The sequence below is a fragment of the Urocampus carinirostris genome, chromosome 10, assembly GCF_059441175.1.
Source record: "Urocampus carinirostris isolate Australia breed hairy pipefish chromosome 10, RoL_Ucar_1.0, whole genome shotgun sequence".
In the NCBI taxonomy this organism is placed as follows: Eukaryota; Metazoa; Chordata; class Actinopteri; order Syngnathiformes; family Syngnathidae; genus Urocampus; species Urocampus carinirostris.
In genome coordinates, this window is record NC_142358.1 from 20,823,735 (window position 1) to 20,844,659 (window position 20,925).

Here is a 20,925-nt window from a genome sequence, read left to right on the forward strand (position 1 = left end):
GCTACATCATAGATTCATCCATTATCTGCACCGCTTATCCTCAATAGGGTCGCAGGGGTTCTGGAGCCCATCCCAGCTATCTCCAGGCAGTGGGCAGGGGACACCCTGAACTGGTTGCCAGCCAGTCGCAGGGCACACAGGGACAGTCAACTCACTCGCTCATTCACACCCAGAGACAATTCAGACCGGCCAATTAACCTAACATGCATCTTTTTGGAACGTGGGAGGAAACTGGATCTCATGACCTCAGAACTGTGCCGCACACACGCTAACCACTGTGTCACCGTGCTGCCCTACATCCTAGATTTTTTTTAGGTTAAAAATGTGTCAGATTAAAAATTTGGACCTATTATGATTTAAGATAACAACCAAGATATGGTCACAGATATAGTTGCAAAGCCATTTTAAAGACTGACCTTTAGAAGAATCAAGATCTGGTGGGGGAAAAGTTTGAGAACATTTATTTTGAATTCTCTTACTTATAAATGATCGCATAAATATGTATAGTGATAAATTGAAAATTGCCGATTTATTGATATTCAAATGCTCTGGAAAATAGCCTGTGTTGTAGTGACACCCACACTGTGTAGGATTTCTCAGACCGTGATGCCATAGATTATGGTATTTGGATGGCTATTTGTTCCAACCAGACGAAGTTCAACATCACTGAAAGTTAGAGTAAAACACACGGCCGGCCACAGTCAATGAGGCTAATTTTGTATTTGGACAGCAGACAAAATAAAAGAATGTAACAGAGTAGTATATAAAGATTTTTATTTTAATACTGTACTTTATATACTGAATATAACAAACATAGGCGTGTAAGACCCATTTATGCTCCCATGTTAACTCCTGCATTGCCCTTAGCAGAGGCTCACGTGATCGTCGCCCGAGGGTTTACCGACACCAGACTAACCTTGCCAGGGAAAGATGTGCTTGCGTCAGAAAATGTTTTGACACAGGCTAAGTGCTACCCTGGTATAGCTTGTGTTTGGTTTGTTTACAAAAATGTTGTGGTGACATCCATGCAATGAGTAGAGTTCGCCATAAATCAGATTTGGTTGAGCTCATCCTGAAATACATGCAATATAAAGGGTGTTTAAAAAATATATCCTTTGAGATGTAAAAATCACAGGAAGAACATGATTCAGGCAAATAAAATTAAGAAGTATTAATCTTGAAGAACATAATGTTTATTCTTCCAAATATAAATATTTAAAAGCGGTTGGATTATGTGAACGATTCAAAAAATGTTCAACAAATCCAGATGGGTCAGGCATTCTGATGTTTAAGACAGTGTGTTGCTGAAATGACCTGCCTGTTCACCTGATTTAATACCATGTGATTTTTTTTCCGATGCGGCTACGTGAAGGGAATGGTGGTATGTACGCTCTCTTCCTGAAAACATAGAAGAACTCAAACAGAGAATCAATACAGCACTGGAGATTGTTACCCAAGATATACTTTAGAGTATTTAACGGGAGCTGGATTACAGACTAGAGGAATGCCGTGTCTCAGGCGTTATGCATATTGAACATTTGTGAAATCGTGAATAATTTCACATCCTTATTAATTTTTCATTCAAATTTGAAAGAATAAATCTTATGATCTTCAGCATTTACACTTTTGTATTTTATTTGCCCTGTATACTTTCTGTGATATTTACATCTCAAAGGAAATCATTTTTTTAAACACCCAGTATTTCTTTGTCCATAATAATAATAATAATAATTTCCTTGTATTGTCATTCTGTGTAACAATGTACACAGAACGAAATGTCGATTGCACCTGACCCGTTGTAGCGAGCCGATGCAGCCGCAGCCAACAGAGGGCGCCGCCGACCACTTTTTAAGTCTTAGGAATGACTCGGCCGGGGCGCGAACCACCGACCTCCCAGTCTCAAAGCGGGCGCCTTACCATCTAGGCTACTGAGCTGGTATAGGCAAAGAGGTTGGAATAAATTAATGAATGCAACTGTCCTTGTACTACTTTTATGTTTTTGGTCCCACAGTATTTTGTGGCTTAAACAAACCACTTAGTCCATCGCCTATTGGCGTCTTCTCTTTATGCCCCACAATAAAATGTACAAATAATCTGACCATCTGGGTTGAGTTATATTTACAGATATTGTTCAGAATCTCCCTTTTTTCGCCTTGTCTTTGCAGAAAACGAAACAATCTGTGAATTTTGCTATAGGATTTGCCAAAACGACAGCATCTCGTTCATTACCAATTGTAGCAACACAGCCCAACTTGGTAGGAAACTGCAGAACATTTAGAATTTGACGAGTAGGACCTTGGTGGGATAGATAGGCAATGGCGTTTACGTCAGTCTGCTACCATATCGATGCATGAAATGAAAGTATAAATGGGCCTTTAGCGCTGCTGTGAGTTCATAACCAAAAGGATTACAGATTCAATTGGTTTTTAACTGAATCATTGAACAATAATAAGCATGTATAAAGTGCAACAAAATATTCAATTTTAATGGCATGGGAGTCCAAGAAATTTCACAAGGATTATTCTTTTTCCATTATTTTTTAAACATATTCAATCTCCTTAAAAATGCAAATGTCAAAAACAACAATTCATGTCAACCTCTTTCAAGAAACATTTTCTGATCCTTCACAAGATCTGCTTTTAAGTTCTGTTGGATGAAAGAAAAAAAATTGTGTCAAAAGTGTTTCAAACCTATATAAATATCAAGTTCCTGTTATTGACGACAGGATAAGATTAACAGCAGCTTTGTATTCAGTGTTTCAAAGAAACATATTAAGTGCTGCTGTAATAACATTACAACTTTTGAACATTTAGTACTCAGAGTAGTGACTGAGATGTATCATCTTCTGTGTCTGCATTGTTAAAGGGCTTTAGAACATTAGTTTGTCTTTACACATTTTCCTTTGGCCCTCTGTGCAGAAATGTCTTTCAACTACATAGCATACTTAGTAGACCATTTGCAATCATTTACACTGCTCATTTCCAAACTGTCCATGTGCATCTCTGTTTTCAGCTTGCGGTTTTAAACCGAGATCTAAAGAATGCGATGACTGTATAAGTTTCACTTTATGCTTCAGTTTTTGGGACGGAGAAGTGAAGGTGAGCCGAGACTCAGTCTGGGGGGATGAAGAGCTTTTGATTTGCGTGTAAGTAACATCCTGATGTTGAGGCAAAGTTATTAACTCTGGGGTATCCTCAGTTTTAGGCAACTTAATAATGAAATGTGCGCCTTCCTCACATTGCACGCCAGAACTTTCCTGATATTCATCCTCTTCCGTTTTGATGCAATCTTTTTTGTTTTCCACACTCAAATCAGGGTTAGTAAAGTACTTCAGGCATGGTTGGGTGGTGTTACTACCTCCACCTGTCTCCTCGTGCTTTTTCTCATGGCTTTTCTTGGTGGCAAGGTAGAGAAACCGCTGAGGACAGAACGAACAACAAAACTTTTTTTCTGGTTTGGGGCTCCTAGTTGTATTGTCAAAGCACGAACCGTTTTCCATACAACTGTTGCAAACATAATCATTGCCACTTGGCGTTTCTCCTGGGGGACCCTGTTTACCACAAGTGCGGCAGAAATATGGGTGACAACCAATTATGTGAGATCTTAAACCAGTTTCGGTGATAAAAGAGCTCTCACAGATGTCACAGTTGTAGGTTGTCCGTGGGCTACAACTACTATGAAGGGTCCGCTTCACCTCTCCTAGACCTGTGATACCGTCCCCAATTTGCCGGCTGTCCAATCGAGCCTCAGTGGCAACAGTGTCAGTCTTAAGTGCCTCATTGTGATTGTCTAAATAAGCTTTTCTGTGTTTGAATCGAAGCTTCTTTTTCTTCTTTTTAGTTTTGTAAGAATAGTAAGGACGCCAAAGCTCGTCAGCCTTGTCAACGTCATTGGGATCCTCTGTAGTATCAGATATTATACCTGGTCTGAAACGAAGCCTGTGGCTATCCAATGTGTCATCAAAGGTCTCTGCCTCCACAAGTTTTCGTAATTCTCTTTTTTTCCTTCTTGGGAAGAGCTTGGACCCTTTGATTCGACGGCGGATGATAGCTTCATCACCAATTTTTACAGTGATCTGGCATAATGGCATTGCTTTGCCATCTGTAGATGGCCCCGGGCATACAGGTTTGGCAAAATAGGTTTCAGTCTTTGACCCGGAGGTCTTATCAAGACACAATTTCTCGGTATTTAACTGAAGGATTTCCTCAGTCATTTTCTCAACTCTTCTTGCAGAAGCAGATAACTCACTGAGCTTGTCAACAGTATTAAGAGAGTTTAGGAAGTTCACTTTTTGACTGATTGCGTCCACCGGGCAATTAGCAAGTGCAGATGGTTTTGTGCCAACAAAATCAATAAAAGGTGAACATTGCGCATCATCTGTTCTTGTTGCTTGCTGTTGATAACTGTGATGCATACTTTGGTCAATATCTGTTAAACTGGGCTTGTCAAAGGTAACGCGGGGCATGAGAGGAGCCACCATTTTTGTTGTTGTCATAAAAGTCAAAGGCAATGAACCACCGTCAGGGCCACTATTCACACTAATTCCATCAAACTGAGGGCTCAGAAGATCACTATCATGAGACCCTTGATAGTCCGTTTCATCACCTTCCAAATATGTTTGACTGTACGACTTATACCTCCGTTTTCTAAACTTCATAGGCAAAAGCCTGTACAGCTTGATTGGATAAACACTGGCTTTCAGACCACCGTTGGCAGATTTCCGTTTAATAGCTAATGTGGGATCAATTCCATGGAAAGACTTCTGATGGTTTTTTAATATATAGTATGTCATGAAGGTTTCCAGGCAGAAAATACACTGATAGCGGCGTTCGCCTGTATGCCAGATTTCATGTTTGGTACGGTACTCTGCCAGTGCAAACACTTTATTACAGTAATGACAGGGATAGGCTCTTTGCCAGGAATGTACATTTTCATGCCGCTTAAGACTGGAAAGGGTTATATAAACCCGTTTACATACACTGCAGTTGTACCTTCTTTGACTGCTACCCGACCGTTTTTTTGCATCTTTTTGTGGCTTTAATTGGTCTATCAAGGGGACAGTTACAGGAGGAAACTGTGTTTCTAAATTCCCTACACTTATAAGGCTATCTGTATCAGAGTCATCTTTTTTGACAGTCACGCCAATAGTATCTTGTTCAGGCTTTGCCTTTACAGCTTTAGAGCAGTTTTTCTCATGGTTGCGCAGCCGTTTTAGCATTATAAATTTTTTCTCACAAAACCTGCAAAACAAAGAACTATCAGAACACTTCTTATGGACCTTGGAGTGCATTGCAAGGAGAGATTTACTCCTAAATATTTCAGGACAGTGTTTACAGTCATAGATTGAAAAGTTGTCTTCTGTTTGAGAGGGAAGTGTTAAAGGACCTGAAGGTAACTGGACAGAGCTGCTAGAAAACAAACCGGGTTTGGTTTGCTCATTTTGTGAATTGGCTAAAATTGCTTTTCCAGCTGATGTTGTGTTTTCTGCGTGTGCTTCTGTTTTTGTTGAGAATGCATTTTGAGACAAATCCCTCTTAAACCTGTGGCGCTTTTTGAGTGGTCCGGTATTCCAATGATTTATTTGCTTTGGTTGTAACGCTGATGACTTAGAAACCTTCTTGCTGTCCCATTGGCTCATATCAACTTTTTTCTCTGGTATTTTAATGACAGCATATGAGTGTTCTATTAAGGTGAAGGGCATTTCACTCATCCCATCAAGGCAGGTGGATATTGGACAACTTGCAGGGAGATACCCTTCATCAGGTGACTCCCTACCCTCTTCCAGCGGGGTGAAAAGATTGTTCCCAGGACATGCCTCTGTGATAGAGAAGGCATTAGTTATTCGTGGTCCTCTACTACCATCTGTATCCTCGGGTCTGGTGGCCTCCTCCTTTGTTTTTTTGAGCACAATAGCTTTGGTACTAGTTGTGGATGTAACACTGAGTGGGTGGGTTGGATTCTTGCTTTCTTTCTTTTGCCCGGAAAGCTTCTCTAGAAAGGGGATGCCGAGTCTTTTTCCTGCTGCTATGAGCTCCTTCTCGTTTTCGACACATAGTGATGTCACTTTTGAGGAGTAGACAAAGTTGAGGACGCAGTCAAAAACATCAGATTTAAGATCCATGAGTTCCAGCACGCGGCTAGAATTCCAAGTGTCATTTGTAAGAACATTCTTGAAATAGGCACTGCAAGCTGCCAAGATGTTCTTGTGGGCACGGAATTTCACATCTTCCACTACAATAGTCACATCACAGAAAAGGCCTTGTGAGCGTTGCTCGTTGAGCTTGCTGAGCACGTTGTGAGGGTGAAGACTATCCATGAGCATCTATTTGAAGTGACAAATCCCAGCCATCTAAAAAGAAGAAGAACATTTTGACATTAGTAGCACTGACTAACAATGTAAACAGGCCTCTTTTGTTATGGAAGCTTACAATCGCACAATAAGAATTGGGATAAAAGTGGGTTGGAAACACCTAATATTCTATTTATAATGTTCCCCAAAAATACGTAATATAAATGTGCCACAGACATTTTTGTGGCAACCTTCTCGATTGTGGACTATTAAATGCGATGTGTATTACTACGGTATCAACTCTTAAGAAGTTTAGCCTTGACATTTGAGGGTTACAGACCAGTTTTATGTCTACAATCATGAGATACTGTATGTACCCAATGTGAACATGATTAAAGCTTGTTCCTCGTGAAACGGCCTTCTACACAGCATTGAAGACCAGAAGTCTAATTTAACAAGGTAGATTCTAAAGCGCTTAACCAAATATGAACTGAGCACTGTAAAGACTAGCTTTCTGACCACACATGGAAAAGTGTGAGGAAGGGGTGTTTCTTTTAGCAACCACAACAGAAAAAACAGTTGGCACACTTCCACCTCAGTAGTGCGGGCACACCTTAGAGAATGACATCACATTAAACTGAATTGTACTTCAGCTAGTTAAAAAAGTAATATATATAGTAAAAATCCATATCTTGCAAAGCAAGCAAAGATTCCATTTATCCAAGTAGAAATGAGCGGTATGCAATCGCTGTTGACTATAACAGGCGTATGCTTTGGAGCTGCCTCATATGTTACACAACATAATGTAGTGTTAATGGAATTTGCCATTTTAAAAGTTTTGTGTTCCTCCGACGATGTCAAGGCTCTAGAGGAAACAAGCTCCTTGGGTCAACTTTGAGGCTACATTTATTGAGACACCCGGTGCGTTGAATATTTTGCAACATATCTGCATTATTTTGGGGAGGAACACTACACGTTCTGTGCCTAATTGAAAAGAAAATGGTCTTTTTAATAACTTTAAAAATGACCCAAAGCTTCTTTGTCCTTAACCTTTATCAGGGCAGCCAAATCCAAATGTGGACTTACCCTACTTTTTGCTTCCTTGGCTGTCCCTTTTCTGTCCTTCTGCTGTGTGTATCTGTAGTAGACAGTGTTGGGAATAACGCCTTTATAAATAACGCTGTTACATAACAGCGTTATTTTTCTGTAACAAGGTGATCTTATTACCTTTTCTGGCGTTACAACCCCGTTATCGTTACTGACGGTCAAAAGCGGTGCATTACTTTGGCTGCAAAAGGCCAACAGCAGCGTGTCTCTGCACACCTGGACCTGTTTAAAGCAGCAGGGTCTTTTGCTCTCCTCAGAGTTTGTTACGCCATGTCTTTTGGGATCATGTCACCATACAAATCAGGGACCACCATTTATTTAGATATCGATGACTAATACAGTGTCTACTAATGCGCTAAAAGAAAAGGCGTATTGGTGGTGTGGCAACCTACTTGCGTTATTCGTGATTGAAACGGCTCTATGAGCGGTCTCTTGGAAGTGGGAACCAGCTACCCACCAATCAAGTGCCAGTTCCCTTCAAGGCAGTGTTCTTCAGCTGTGATTGGTCGAAATGCATTATTCAATGGATTCTGTTGACTTTGAATTTGTTGAGTCAAAAAAGGTGACCATTTTTTGTATTTATCTTTTCATTTTGTAGGTTTTTAAATATTTTAATTTGTGTTTCCTGTGTTTTCAACATTAACGTGATAATTTTGCTTTATTTTTCCCCAATTTAAGTAATTCATAACAACACATAATACATGGTAATATTTGGATTAAACAACAAAAACAACCTGAAGAGCCATTTGGGAGCCGTTTTAGTGAGCCAAGCAAACGAGGCGGGTTCTCTATAAACAGTCGGGAGTTCCCATCTCGACAACTGACCATTCGAGTTGGATTTAATTCTTTTAACTCACCTTAAATTGTTTACTACTGAGTCATATTTTATTATATTGTTAACTGTTTCTTTTCGTTGCACTTCAAGTGCAGGATAAATCGGTTGCTAGTGAGGTGCAATAAATATTACAGGGTTCTTAACACAACGACCTGTCCGTTCCTCTCTATTCAACCGACTCGAATACCGCTCATGAAAGTTTAAAATTCTTTGAAAAAAAAACAAAAAAACGTCTTTTTAAAGTAACGTAAATAGTTACTTTCCCTGGTAACTAGTTAATTTTACTATAGAATAACTCAGTTACTAACTCATTAACTCTTTGGAAGAAGTAGTGAGCAACTAAAACTAATTACTTTTATAAAATAATGTACCTAACACTGGTAGTAGAGAATTGGCTCACCTTTGTGCTAGCTGGGAAACACCTGCATTGTTTGCAAAAAACAACAACTTTATGCAATAATGGGAGAGTTGGTGAGGAACACAGCAATGCTGGGCTTTGCATTTTCACAAGGAATGTGCTCGATACATGCTTTACACAAATTCCTTTTTTGTCCCCAACAGCAGCTATTCATTTGCACACTGGTGCAGAGTAAAAAACAACAACAAATGAACCTATTTATAAGGAACCAAACAAGCTATAATTTTAATAAGCAAGGCTTATATAATGTTCAAGAGCTGTACAGAAATTGGAACTTTGTTACTCTCTGCTGCCATCTACTGGCTCGTGGAATTATTGCTGCCTCAGTCAGCTCATCCTTTGGGAGGGTTGGTATTTGAATTCTCCCTACATACTTTTCCTACTTTTACCATTTCCATGCAACACTGAGGAATAGAAATTAAAATACAACCTGCCAAGGCGAGCATGACGTAAGCCTTCAGCACTCTCCCAAACCCATTTTTTCAAGCCAATTGTGTTCCACCCCAAACATCTCTGCTAAAAGTGAGCTAAAAACAGATATATAATATTACTTCTTCAACTTTTTAAGGAGACCTCAAAGGATGCACTCTACCTTTAATAGAGAAAATATTCTATTTTTTCAAGTTCTTAAAGAAACTTGTCACGACGTACCCTATCTTTAACAGGAGGAACGACCAATTGTGAGAACCAAAATCAGGAGTTAATTTAAGAGTCCCAGCCCGGGCCGACCATATTTCCTGGACTAGAAGTCAAAAAATTTTCATAATTTGGCTAACGGTGGGACCCTGGTGAGACAAGTCTGAGAAATTATTGCCACATTATTACTGGGTATATGATTTCACATATTATTTTCACACTAAACCACAATAAGGCGCTCTAGGCCTGCATTGATAATTTCAACCTTGCCCTGTTGTGCGGGGAAAAATGCGCCGTGACAGTGACACCAAGGATGAATATTTCTTTGGGTTTAGCATTTGGAGTGAAAATAATAGTTTGGTAAGAATGTTACTTATGTTAGTTATCTGAACAATTCTTAATATCATAAGTCATTCTGAAAATGTCAATGTCAATCATGTTACATTCATATACCGTACAAACTTGTTCAGCCCGTTGTACTCTGTTATATTAGAGTGCCTTTTCAAGATGACATGTAGGTTTTTGGTGTTGGGTTTTATCCCAAAAATGTCCCTCGAAAATGCGACGAATACACCGATGCGACTTATATATGTGTTTTCCTTCTTAATTAGGCATTTTTTGGCTGGTGTGATTTATACTCCAGAGCGACATATAGTCTGGAAAATATGGTTATTATTCACGCTCTTCACAGCCACCCGCAGAGACTCAAATCATGACAACAGCCATACTTTAAGAAGTTGCTTACCCAAAGGTGCAGATGTTCTCAAATGTGCAGATGTTCTCGGATGTGCAGCCTTTGAATTGCTACTGCCTCAGGCCACTAAATAGTTCTTGCGTTGCTTCGGATCAGACGCCCACTGTCATTGATGTCCACAGTTGTCTGGTACTGGTCCGTGGAACAAACTGGTTGTACAGAATCCATGATCCTCTCATTGTGACGTAGTTTGTAGCCTTGTGAGGACAGTAGAAACTGCTGTCTTTCTCCTTGAATTACTGACCCACAAAAATAAGCTTGAGGCTAGGGACGACAAAAAAGGGAAAAGCGGTACCTAGCAATCAGCAATCATTGGAGGAAGGGTAAACATGTATGAAAGACTTTAATGGTGCTGTCCTAAATTTTTCCAATGACCTCTTCTATGTTTATCTCTTTTTTTGGTTTGGGTTGGCATTTGGACTGTATTTGAAACAGGCCTTTTCTTACTTTTACAGTTTTCTTGCGACACTAACAAGAAACTGAAATTTCAAGCATAAAAATGGGGAGTTTTAACACAGACTTAATAGAGAAAATATTCTACTTTCAGTTTTGTAAGGACACCCCACCTCCAAATATAAAAAATATAAAAAGACTATCAGAAAAAAAAACAAAAAAAAAACAGTGCTTAAAGGCTCGACTAAGGTAGAATAGTAGTGCAATGAAAAAGCTTAGTGCATAGTAAAAATAGTGCAATGCAAAGAAGTGCAATAAAATTTAGAAAACACCACAACAAAAAATAAGTCGCAAGATATATATCAATATACAGGAACAAAATTTATGGGTAAATGTGAGCAGCGAGCCAAGCATTTTCGTAAAGAGTGCTGAATTTTAAGCAGGTTTAGGTTGTTGGCTTCAATGTGAGTATATCCGGGAATTTGTAACTGCCGTATTTTCCAAACTATCAGTTTTTTTTCATAGTTGGCCGATGGTGCGACTTATACTTCAGTGAGACTTATGTGTGAAATAATTGACACATTATGCGGTGTATCATTACACCTGTTCTTTTCACACTAAACCGCAAGAGGGCGCTCCAGGCTTGTGTTAATTATTTTAACCTTTCCCTGTGGTTCTGAAAAATACCCCTCAACCATACGTCACTCGTGCAAACGTCACTAAAATTACTTTGTATCTCATTTTTGGGGGAAATGCAATAGAACATTAAAGCACAGATAATTTGCACCTTGTATAGAAATCACCTTTGAGCAAGTTGAAAATAGTTAATATGGCGAAATGACGCTAGCTTGTCTTATCGGGACACGAACATCTAGTAGATAAGGCATCAATTCGCCTAAGTAAATATTTTCAACTTGCTCTAAAGGGATTTCTGATTCATAATCACAACTGAACAATAATAGTACATAAAAGAAAATCATATTCTGCAGATTACAAGCTGAAAATAGATAAATACACAGCCAAAAATAAAAAAGCGGCGGTGACGATCGACATAGAAGTGCCAGGCGGATTGTTTACCGGGACAGTTGACACAGAGGATAAAAATGTCATTGGATTTAATCATTTGGAGTGAAAATGATAGTTTGTTATGCATGTCATTTATGCTAGAGTAATCTGAATAACTCCCAATATGTTAAGTCATTACTGAAATGAACAGACATGTCAATCATGTAACGTTTGTATACTGTACGAAAGTATTAAGCTTGTTGTTCTCTTTTATTTCAAACTGCCTTTCAAGATGACATGTATGTTTTTGGTGTTGGATTTTATAAAATAAATGCACTCCCAAAATGCGATTTATACTCCGTTGCGACTTATATAAAATGTTTTCATTAACAATGCATTTTTGTGTGAATTATACTCCTGGGCAAATTATAGTCAAGAAGATACTGTAGTTACTTTCAGAGTAACACGCTAATTTTGGGCTACTTTCAAAATGATGTGACCAGTCAATGTAATTTACTACTTTTTCTATTACTTCTTTCCAGTCACACGCCCAACACTGTTCACAATGCCATTCCCCCAAAAAATACTTGTCAAGGCCACCATTCTGCCTCTAAACGAGGCCTAGTTACTTATGTGGTATTCAGGAAGTGGTGTGGCAGAATGGTCTTTCTTATGTAATGATTTTTTTGTTTTGTATAATTGGAAGGGCAGCTGGTTAGACATCCGCTGTCTAACGTCAAACAATATGGCATTACCCTACAGTCAAATTCCCCTAATCACGTAAGGGCAAGAATCGACCCCAACATAGCAGGCTTGCTAGCATAACTATAATGCTTATTGCGCACAAGACACGCTGTACTCTTTACTGTAAAATGGCATCCTCTTGACCATTACGTATGATTACAGCTACATGATCATAGTTACGTGAAAATTACGTTATTTACCTAATCCGAAAATTGACATAGCTAGAGATTACCAGGCGTTCTAGTGCTGTCTGTTAAACAGGCGATGCGTATATTGTGGAAATAAACAATAACAATCCGAAAAGGCCTACCTTATCCTATATCATCGTTTATTTTCTGCGCAGGTTCCACGTGGGAAATGTATTTTTCTTATGTGTCTAAAATGTGTGCAAGGCTCCAGGCCTCGAAATGGAAAACAAAATGACAGCAATATTTTTGCACGAGTAATGCGTCGTTCGCGAATGTAAAAGGTCGAGGAGCCGGCTCTTTGAAGTGAACGATGGGAGTCGGCTCTTCTCCAATCGCGGGACGCCGTTGTGCGGAGAATTGAGCCACCTACCATCACCCTCTTTGTATGAAATATCTCTATTACCAATATGTCTATTACTATTGTATCTATTACTATTATATAGTCCAAAGATATGCATGACAGGTTAATTGGCCAGTTTAAAATTTCCATAGGTGTGAATGAGCGAGTGAATCGTCTGTCTCTGTGTGCCCTGCTACTGGCTGACAACCAGTTCAGGGTGTCCCCTGCCCACTGCCCGATGTTAGCTGGGATGGGATTTAGAAATGCCAGGAGGGGTACTCACTTTTGTAACATACTGCATATGTTAACAATGCTCAACTGAGTTCAAAGAACCACTATATTTTTTCAACTGCCTATCTCAGGGTTCTTACGGGCGATTGAAATCTTTATAAATGCTTGAATTGTAATGTTGCGTTGGGTGAAGTGCTTGTAAATGCTTGAAATTGTTGCCATATTTCCCTGTAGTCAGACTCGATAGACCACACATTAAATGAAGGAAAAATATCAAGTCTCCTTAAATAAGATGCTGCATGCCTGCTCTGGTGGCTTCTCTCTGCTATTGCATTTCCCTTTCTTTCTTGACTAACGGCATCTGGCATTAGTTTGTATGACTTTGTCATGTAAAGTGTCATAGCCCCCTATGTGCTGTGCCTGAGCGGACAGGCGGAGGGACTAAAATGCCGGGTACTGGATAAATTGAAAATTTGGCTTTGAAAGTGCTCAAAAAGTGTTTGAATTTGTTCATGAAAAAGATGTGTGAACCCTGCTATCTGCATTTGAATTAGGAGGCAGGAAAGAGGGCAGATGGGGGTGGGGGTGTGAAGTGATTTAATGCTTTTCCACGCAGTTTTCGGTTGGTGTAGCCTGAAAATATTGAAAGTAAGAAAAGGCATACTTTAAATACAGTCCCAACACCAATTTAAACCCCCATAAAGAGGAAATAATGAAAAATGCATCTAATAAAGGCAACAAACTTTCAAATTGCGGACACCACCACGGTTTCATATGTAAACGGTTAAAATTGTGTCCTAGTTGACCTTTTTTGTAGATATTTAAACATTTCAATTTACGTTTCCTATGTTTTTCATGGATGGTTATCATAATTAACTTTGTTTCACACAAAAAAACATAGTTTATTCTTGAATTTCATTGTTTATTTGCTGTTGCACTGACCCCCCCAAAACCTTTTATTTTTTCCTAGATTTTTCCTCCCTTTTTCTCTTTAATTTTTTTTCTTTTACTAGTTCTTCTTTTCTTTTTGATCATTTGAGTCAGTTAGGATTTACCAAGCTTGTAGCAGGCATGTGTCGCAGATCCCGCTTTGATGCAATATTGACTACTTTGATGTTGGAACATTTCAAAACTTTGTCGGCCTTTTTCTACCTTTCAGGCTTCAGATTCCTCAGCCGCCAGGGTCGTAGGAACACCACTTCTTGTGGCGGGTCTTGGGCAAGTGCAGCATTGTGGCGCCTAGCCCTTACCAGGCCATTTTTTGGGCAGGATTATACTCCCCCACATGAAACATATACAGTAGTTCAGGGTTCCATGATTACCAGTTGCAGGAGAAACCTTGAGATCTGACTCAGACACAGCACCTTGATAATCTATTCGCCGGTGTTTTTCGGTGCACAGCGTCATCCACCCCTTCAGAGATGAGCCAGATTTCTACCATGACGGGTAGCAACATTTATCCAACAATACTGAGGATTTACCGATATGGGTTTTGTGGGACGGGTACCGATTATTAGTAGTAAGATTAAGATTTAGAGCCGATATTTAGCTGCTGTTAAAGCTTAAAAATTGCTATGAAACATTCTTAATAATGCCAAAACAAACAAATAATAATTGTTATAAATTCAAACACAACTTGAATACCTCACTGAAATTTTTTACAGTAAATACATTAGAATTTCAAAACATCTAACTCGTATAAAGATATACAAAAACTTAAATAGCGCCCTGAAACTTTTTACAGAAAATTAGAATTTCAACACAACTAACATGAATACTCTTTCACCTAAACCAAATACTAACAGTGCAGGAAATAAAATTAGGCTCAGCAGCAACCCGTATAAAGGTATGTTTAAACTTAAATAGCTCCCTGATACGCTTTACAATAAATACATAAAAATGTCCCTACAACCAACATGACTTGATCTAACTAAGTGGTTCTCAAAGTGGGCGGTACCGCCCCCACTGGGAGCAGTGGACAGATCTGGGGGTGAGGAAGAATGGGGTTGTAGACGAGCGGTAGGGGGGCAGAAGTTACTGGGGAGCCAAGGGGGGGGGGGGGGGGGGTCAGCCTGCAAAAGTTTGGGAACCATTGCTCTAACTTAAAACAAAAAGTGCATTGGAATTTTAACGGAGCTCGGAAATTAAAAAGTGTGGATGCTCCTGTTTTAGAGCCAGATTTACAAACTAATGTTGTGGTGACTCAGCCTTCCACTTTAGTGCTTTTATTTGATCCTGTCTCTCGATCACAAAACCAACACGCTTGATTGATAAACTAGTGTCATGATAAGAGCTAATATACCAGTCTCCACCTAAACATGCTACCCTCAAACAAATTACAACAATTTTTACACTATCTCTTGATCACACACATTTACACAGACTTTTCTACCTCTGCTTTTTTTTCCTGAATCTCAATGTTATTGGTAGTCTTGATTCCCAGGCATGTCAGGGTTAGCACAATTGCTCTTGTTTACTCCGCTCTAAAATTATTCTTGCTGCTTCAGTGGCTTCGCCCCTTATCGCTTATCCAATCAGAAAGCGCGGGGTGAATAGCGTATGAGACAGAGGGAGAGAAGGGAGAGGGGGGCTCAGCTGCATATAAGCCCAAATAATCAGCCCGTCTGATAAATAAAAATGCGGCTACGGATATAAAATTCCCAAATATCAGGGTCAAAAGTCGTCCCAACCTCTTGGCGAGGCATGTCCAAAGTCCAGTCCGGGGGCCAGTGACGCCCCGTGATAAAATTTTACTGGCCCGCGGCGTCTGTCAAAAACATAGTAATATGTTGCCCATCAGTAATATTGGCCACAGTATAAAATAAATTTCACCAAATGTTAGCAGTAGCGCTTTGACTACCTTGCCCTTGGCTTTCTGTGAGAATTGTATCCCATCCCATTTCTGACATGGCGACTGTAAATAAAAAAAGGAAAGTTGACTGAGAGGTGAAGTGGAAATTGGAGTATTTTTTCACCAAAATCCAAAGCAACTGCATCTACCTAATTTGCAAAGAGACTGTGGCTGTTTTCAAAGAATATAATATCAAGCGGCATTGCCTGATCAAACATGCTGACTACAAAAAGCTAACTAGAAATAAACACTGTAGAAAGGTGAAGCAAAAAGGCCCTGCGAGTCAAATAAAAATGCTACAAATGCGAGCTACGAGGTCGCGCCAGTGATCGCCAAGCACTGCAAACCTTTCACAGAGGATGAATTTATTAAAGACTGTTCAAAGAATGCCAGGCTGAATATTTGGCCCTCACACATTTTCATCTTACCCAATCTGGCCCGCTTTCTGAAATATTTGGATATCTCTGCTCTAAATAAAACTGATACTAGATCCTAAATCACTGGGGGAAAATATTTTGTTCCTAAATTTTGAGAATCAAATTGTTTAATATGCATTGCATCATAAAAATAAACTTGAGGAATAGTCATTTCCATTCTCTTAATAGGAAACACAGTTCTGTTTCTAGTGTTTTTTCAGAGCTGTGCTTCACAATTACATTTTTTTAAAATTTACAGTTCATTCTTGTATTTTTTAGTTTATTTGTTGTTGTACTGAAAAGTCAATATTTTACACATATTTACAGTTTATTCTTGTATTTTGTAGTTTATTTGTTGTCTTACTGAAAAATCAATATTTTACATAAATTTTGTTGTGTCATGAAGGGATTCCAGTTTAAAGTCGCTTAGTATAAAAAAAGTTTATATCAGTTAAAAGTTCATGGCAGAGTGAAAAAAAAAGTTTTATAATGAAGAAGAATAATAGATTTTTCAAAAAAAAAATTTTTTGATACGGAACATAACATTATTATTATTAATATACTAAACAAAGGGACCCGCACTTTCCTTCATTTTTATTAATTTGTTTATTTTATTTTTCTTTTATTTTGTTTCTTTTTTTCCTAGCTTTTCAATTCTATTTTTGTATTCTTTTTTCTCTTGATTTTTTTCCTGCTTGCTTTCTTCTTTTTTCTCTATTTGTGCTTTTATATTTTATTTTATCCTCTTGATGTAGCCTTTTACTTCTTTTTTCTTGTTTTGTTATTTTTTCTCCTATCTTCCTTTTATTTTTTACTTTTTCTTCTTTTGTTAATTTTTTTTCCTAGCCTTTTCTTTTGTCTTGCTTTTCCCTCTTTTACTTATTTTTCCCATTTTTCTTATTATTATTTTATTTTTATTTTTATATTCTTATTACTTGTTTGCTTTTTTATGTTTTTCATGTTTTTTTTTTTCCTTTTCCTTTTTGTATTTTAATTTTTTTCAAATTATTTTCGGTGTCTTTTTACAGACTGCTCCCACCTCTACCTCCAGTTTTCTTTGGGTGGGCAGAGCGTGTCAACGGGTGGACACACGCACCCACGTTCCATAATAAGTAGTAACATGTAGTTTAAAGCAACAAAAACAATCTGAAGAGCCGAAAGAGCAGAATCTGTTTAGTGAGCCGAGCGGAATAGGCCGGTTTTATAAAAATAGCCGGACTTCACATCACTATTTTGCACTCGTTACCCACAGGAACCCCGCCTCCTCGTGCCGTTCGCCAGTCTTGAAGCGATTCTTTGCCGTGTTGCCCTCTCTGCTGGATGAGAAGGAGACCTACATCATAATGCAAATTGCTTCCAGCAGATAGTCATGTCGTGTTTATTTGTATAGCCATCAATCTCAAGGAGTCTCAAGGGGCTGCGCAGACCACAGATTATGTCAACTATTATTAAACCATCCCCTGATCTAAAGCCTACATGAGATCAAGGAAAAACTCAAAAACCTCAACATGAGAAAAATGGAAAAACCTTGAAAAGGGAACGCACATGAGGAGCCCCCTTTCCAGGATGACCAGCCTGCAACGGATGTTGCAATAACAAATACATTGTTGAAATGAAATATAGGTCATTTATAAGCTATATAATATAGGTGTGTTTTAAGCTTAGATTCAAACAATTCCACTGAAGTTGCAGATCGGATCTCAGTGGGCACAGCATTCCACAGCACCCGGTAGGCAACGACTGTTTGTTACGACACTAACGGTGGTAAACAAGGAAGCTAGAGTGCCAATTGACCGTTGACCTTTTTTATTCAGTATTTTTTGTGTGCTTTTTATCAAACAAACATTGCAACATTACAAACAAAATTGGGATGGAACAGTCAAACAACAAAATAAAATGTAATCCACCCTTTAACTTGGATGAGAACATTTGGTAGGGGATTCTTTTCAGGTCAGATGATTATGTAAGAGACACAAGAATCTGATGGCCTAAGAAAATATCTAATTTCAACTACACTTGGTACATCAATACTTGTTAAATAATTCTAAATTGACAGTAAGCTTTATTTCAGTTATTTTCAATAGTTTTGTTGCTACCAGATGTGTCCTTTTATATTTAAGCATTTAACTAAACACATTTGAGCCATTACTTGTTGCCAGGGTCAGAAATACACCTGGGGGTAGTTTTCCTTCACAATCAGATCTGCAAGCCCAGATGCATAATTAAACAGTTGGTTTAACAAATCAGATTTCGAGTTGGCGGAGCCAAGGCCTTCTAGAAGGCCTTAGGATATGTCAATGGTTTCACAATCTATGATTGGCTAAGGGGCAGTAAAGAAAGTATCACAAGGAAAATGAGAAGAAAAGGATCCCTCTGTCCACTGCATCTGTCGAATGGACATTTTCATCCCTAAAAACTTATTTCAGAAACACACGAAGACAGGCTCGATTTTCAACATTAGCTTCGATGGCAATAGAAAAGAACATCTTGATGGAAGTGAAACTCACTGACAATCTCTACGACAGAGCAGTCAAAATCTTCTTGAGGAAAGATAAAGGAGGATGTCTTTTTTTCACAAATAAAAATGATTTTTGGTGTGTAAAATGTGGCTTGTGATTGCCACAGGATTTCTTCTTCCAAACGGGGCGTGGCAGAAAATAATTGAAAAGCACTGAATTTGACGAAAGCTGAAATCTGATCCTGATAAAAGGTTTTTTCCCCATGCAATAAAACTTGTGCGAATAAATTGATGTTTTTGGGGTTAACATGTATTAATTTAAAGGAGCTGTACGGAATTTGGAACTTTGTTACTCTCTGCTGATATCTCCTGGCTCAAAGTCAGCATCGCAGTCTCAGTTTGTTCATTTGTGATGCACGTGCATTTCTTAGATGCGTTCAAATAAACTCTTCTTTATATGGTATTGTTTTTGTTTGTAGTCTAAATACAGATCAAGTTGTGTTAGAAATTGGGACCACTAACTGTTGTTAGCGGGTCAATTTTGACCCGGTGTCTAACTCAGCACTGACCACCAAAAATAAAGGAGAGTCGCCCAATACCGTTAATACAACATCCCAACAAACATCATATATCCCTAATCATATATTCCCATTGTATGTGATTTCATGGCCCCTGAGACACATCAAGTATTTGATTTTATAACCTTAAAACGGGTCACTGGAGACCATGACACAAAGAAAGGGTTACTTATGTGTGTTTGTTTGTCTCTTCACCCAAGAAAATGCGGAAGGAGTTGAGATATGACTACCATCTTGCACAGGCAGTCAGGTAGGCTACCCTAGATGTGAAAAATGCCCCCCAAAAAGGCTGACTCTGCACTTTTGGTTTTGTTGACTCTGCATTTTTTCCGAAAGAGACCAGACACTCACCTGGGTGAGATCAACATTGAACATCAACAATATCTTTTACAGGCAGTCAGTTGCCCCTGATGTGAAAACTACCTCCAATTGCTGACTTTTTTGTTGGTTTTGCTTACACAGAAATTGCATTCAAAGACATTCCACTCCGCCATACCAGAATAGGTATGACCAGGATCACTATCTTTCATGAGCATCGGTTAGGTCACTCAAGAGGTTTTGCTGAATGAGCAACTTTCTCCCCCCAAAAAAGGATTCCACTCCCCCAGGCCAAAACAACATTGAATCAACACAATCTTTGACAGGCAGTCAGGTAGGTTACCCCAGATGTGATAACTGCCCAAAAAAAGCAGACTTTGATATTTTTTGGGGTGACTCAGCAGATTTCCCACAGAGACATTCTAGCCACTCAGACAGAACAAATATAACCAAGATCACAACATTTTACAAGCAATCAAGTAGGTAACTCTAGAGGTGAATGACCCTGCCAAAAAGTGAAATGCCAACCAAAAATGCTTTGGCGTCTCAACGGAGGACAAGCTCTTATGGTTTACACCCATTTTAGTTTTTAATCTTTTCAGTGGTTTGGTTTGGCATTTGGACTCTACTTGAAGCAGGCTTTTACATACTTTCACCATTTTCATGCTACACTGACAAATAGAAATTTAAAAAACCTACAGGGACCAGCATGACGTCACTCTCCAGCACTCTCCCAGGCCCCAACCCCCGAACAGCTCTGAAAAAAGAAAGAGAACAGCAGATAGGTACAGTGGAAAATAAAGCAAAACGGCTCTTTGAACTCAGTTGGGCATTGTTAACATCAAATCAATAGCAGGTGGTATTTTAGGTTCAGAGCTTTGGGGGTGTTGAGCACCCAGTGTGTCTGGCTGGTTACATTTTTTTTTTATTTCACTTGAAGGGATTTAGGATCCTTCAGCACTGTTCAGTAGTGTCACTTCCCATTTGTGAACATCACGATAGAATAGAATAGAATAGAATAGAATAGAATAGAATAGGGGCAGCACGGCGGCGCAGTGGTTAGCGCTTGTGCGGCACAGTTCATGTCATGGGAACCTGTCGTGGGTTCAAATCCAGCTCCAGACTTTCTGTGCGGAGTTTGTATGTTCTCCCCGTGCTTGCGTGGGTTTTCTCCGGGCACTCCGGTTTCCTCCCACATTCAAAAAACATGCATTTCAGGTGAATTGGCCGGTCCAAATTGTCCCTAGGTGTGAATGAGCGAATGAGTTGTCTGTCCCCGTATGCCCTGCGATTGGCTGGCAACCAGTTCAGGGTGTCCCCTGCCCACTGCCCGAAGATGGCTGGGATGGGCTCCAGCCCCCCCG

At 39.2% G+C, this 20,925-nt stretch overlaps 1 protein-coding gene across 1 annotated transcript; it reads right to left on the reverse strand.

The window, feature by feature from the left end:
- Positions 1-757: 757 nt before the first annotated feature.
- Positions 758-12,632, reverse strand: zbtb38 (zinc finger and BTB domain containing 38). The gene is made up of 3 exons (XM_088345792.1): positions 12,492-12,632; positions 10,031-10,303; positions 758-6,349 (listed from the first exon to the last, which is right to left on the reverse strand). The coding sequence occupies exon 3, from the start codon at positions 6,320-6,322 to the stop codon at positions 2,963-2,965; it is 3,360 nt and encodes a 1,119-aa protein (XP_088201918.1). The 5' UTR covers positions 6,323-6,349; positions 10,031-10,303; positions 12,492-12,632; the 3' UTR covers positions 758-2,962.
- Positions 12,633-20,925: the final 8,293 nt, after the last annotated feature.

Coding starts and splice junctions, on each gene's coding strand:
- zbtb38 (XM_088345792.1), bottom strand. CDS start 6,322: ATGCTCATGGATAGTCTTCACCCTCACAACGTGCTCAGCAAGCTCAAC.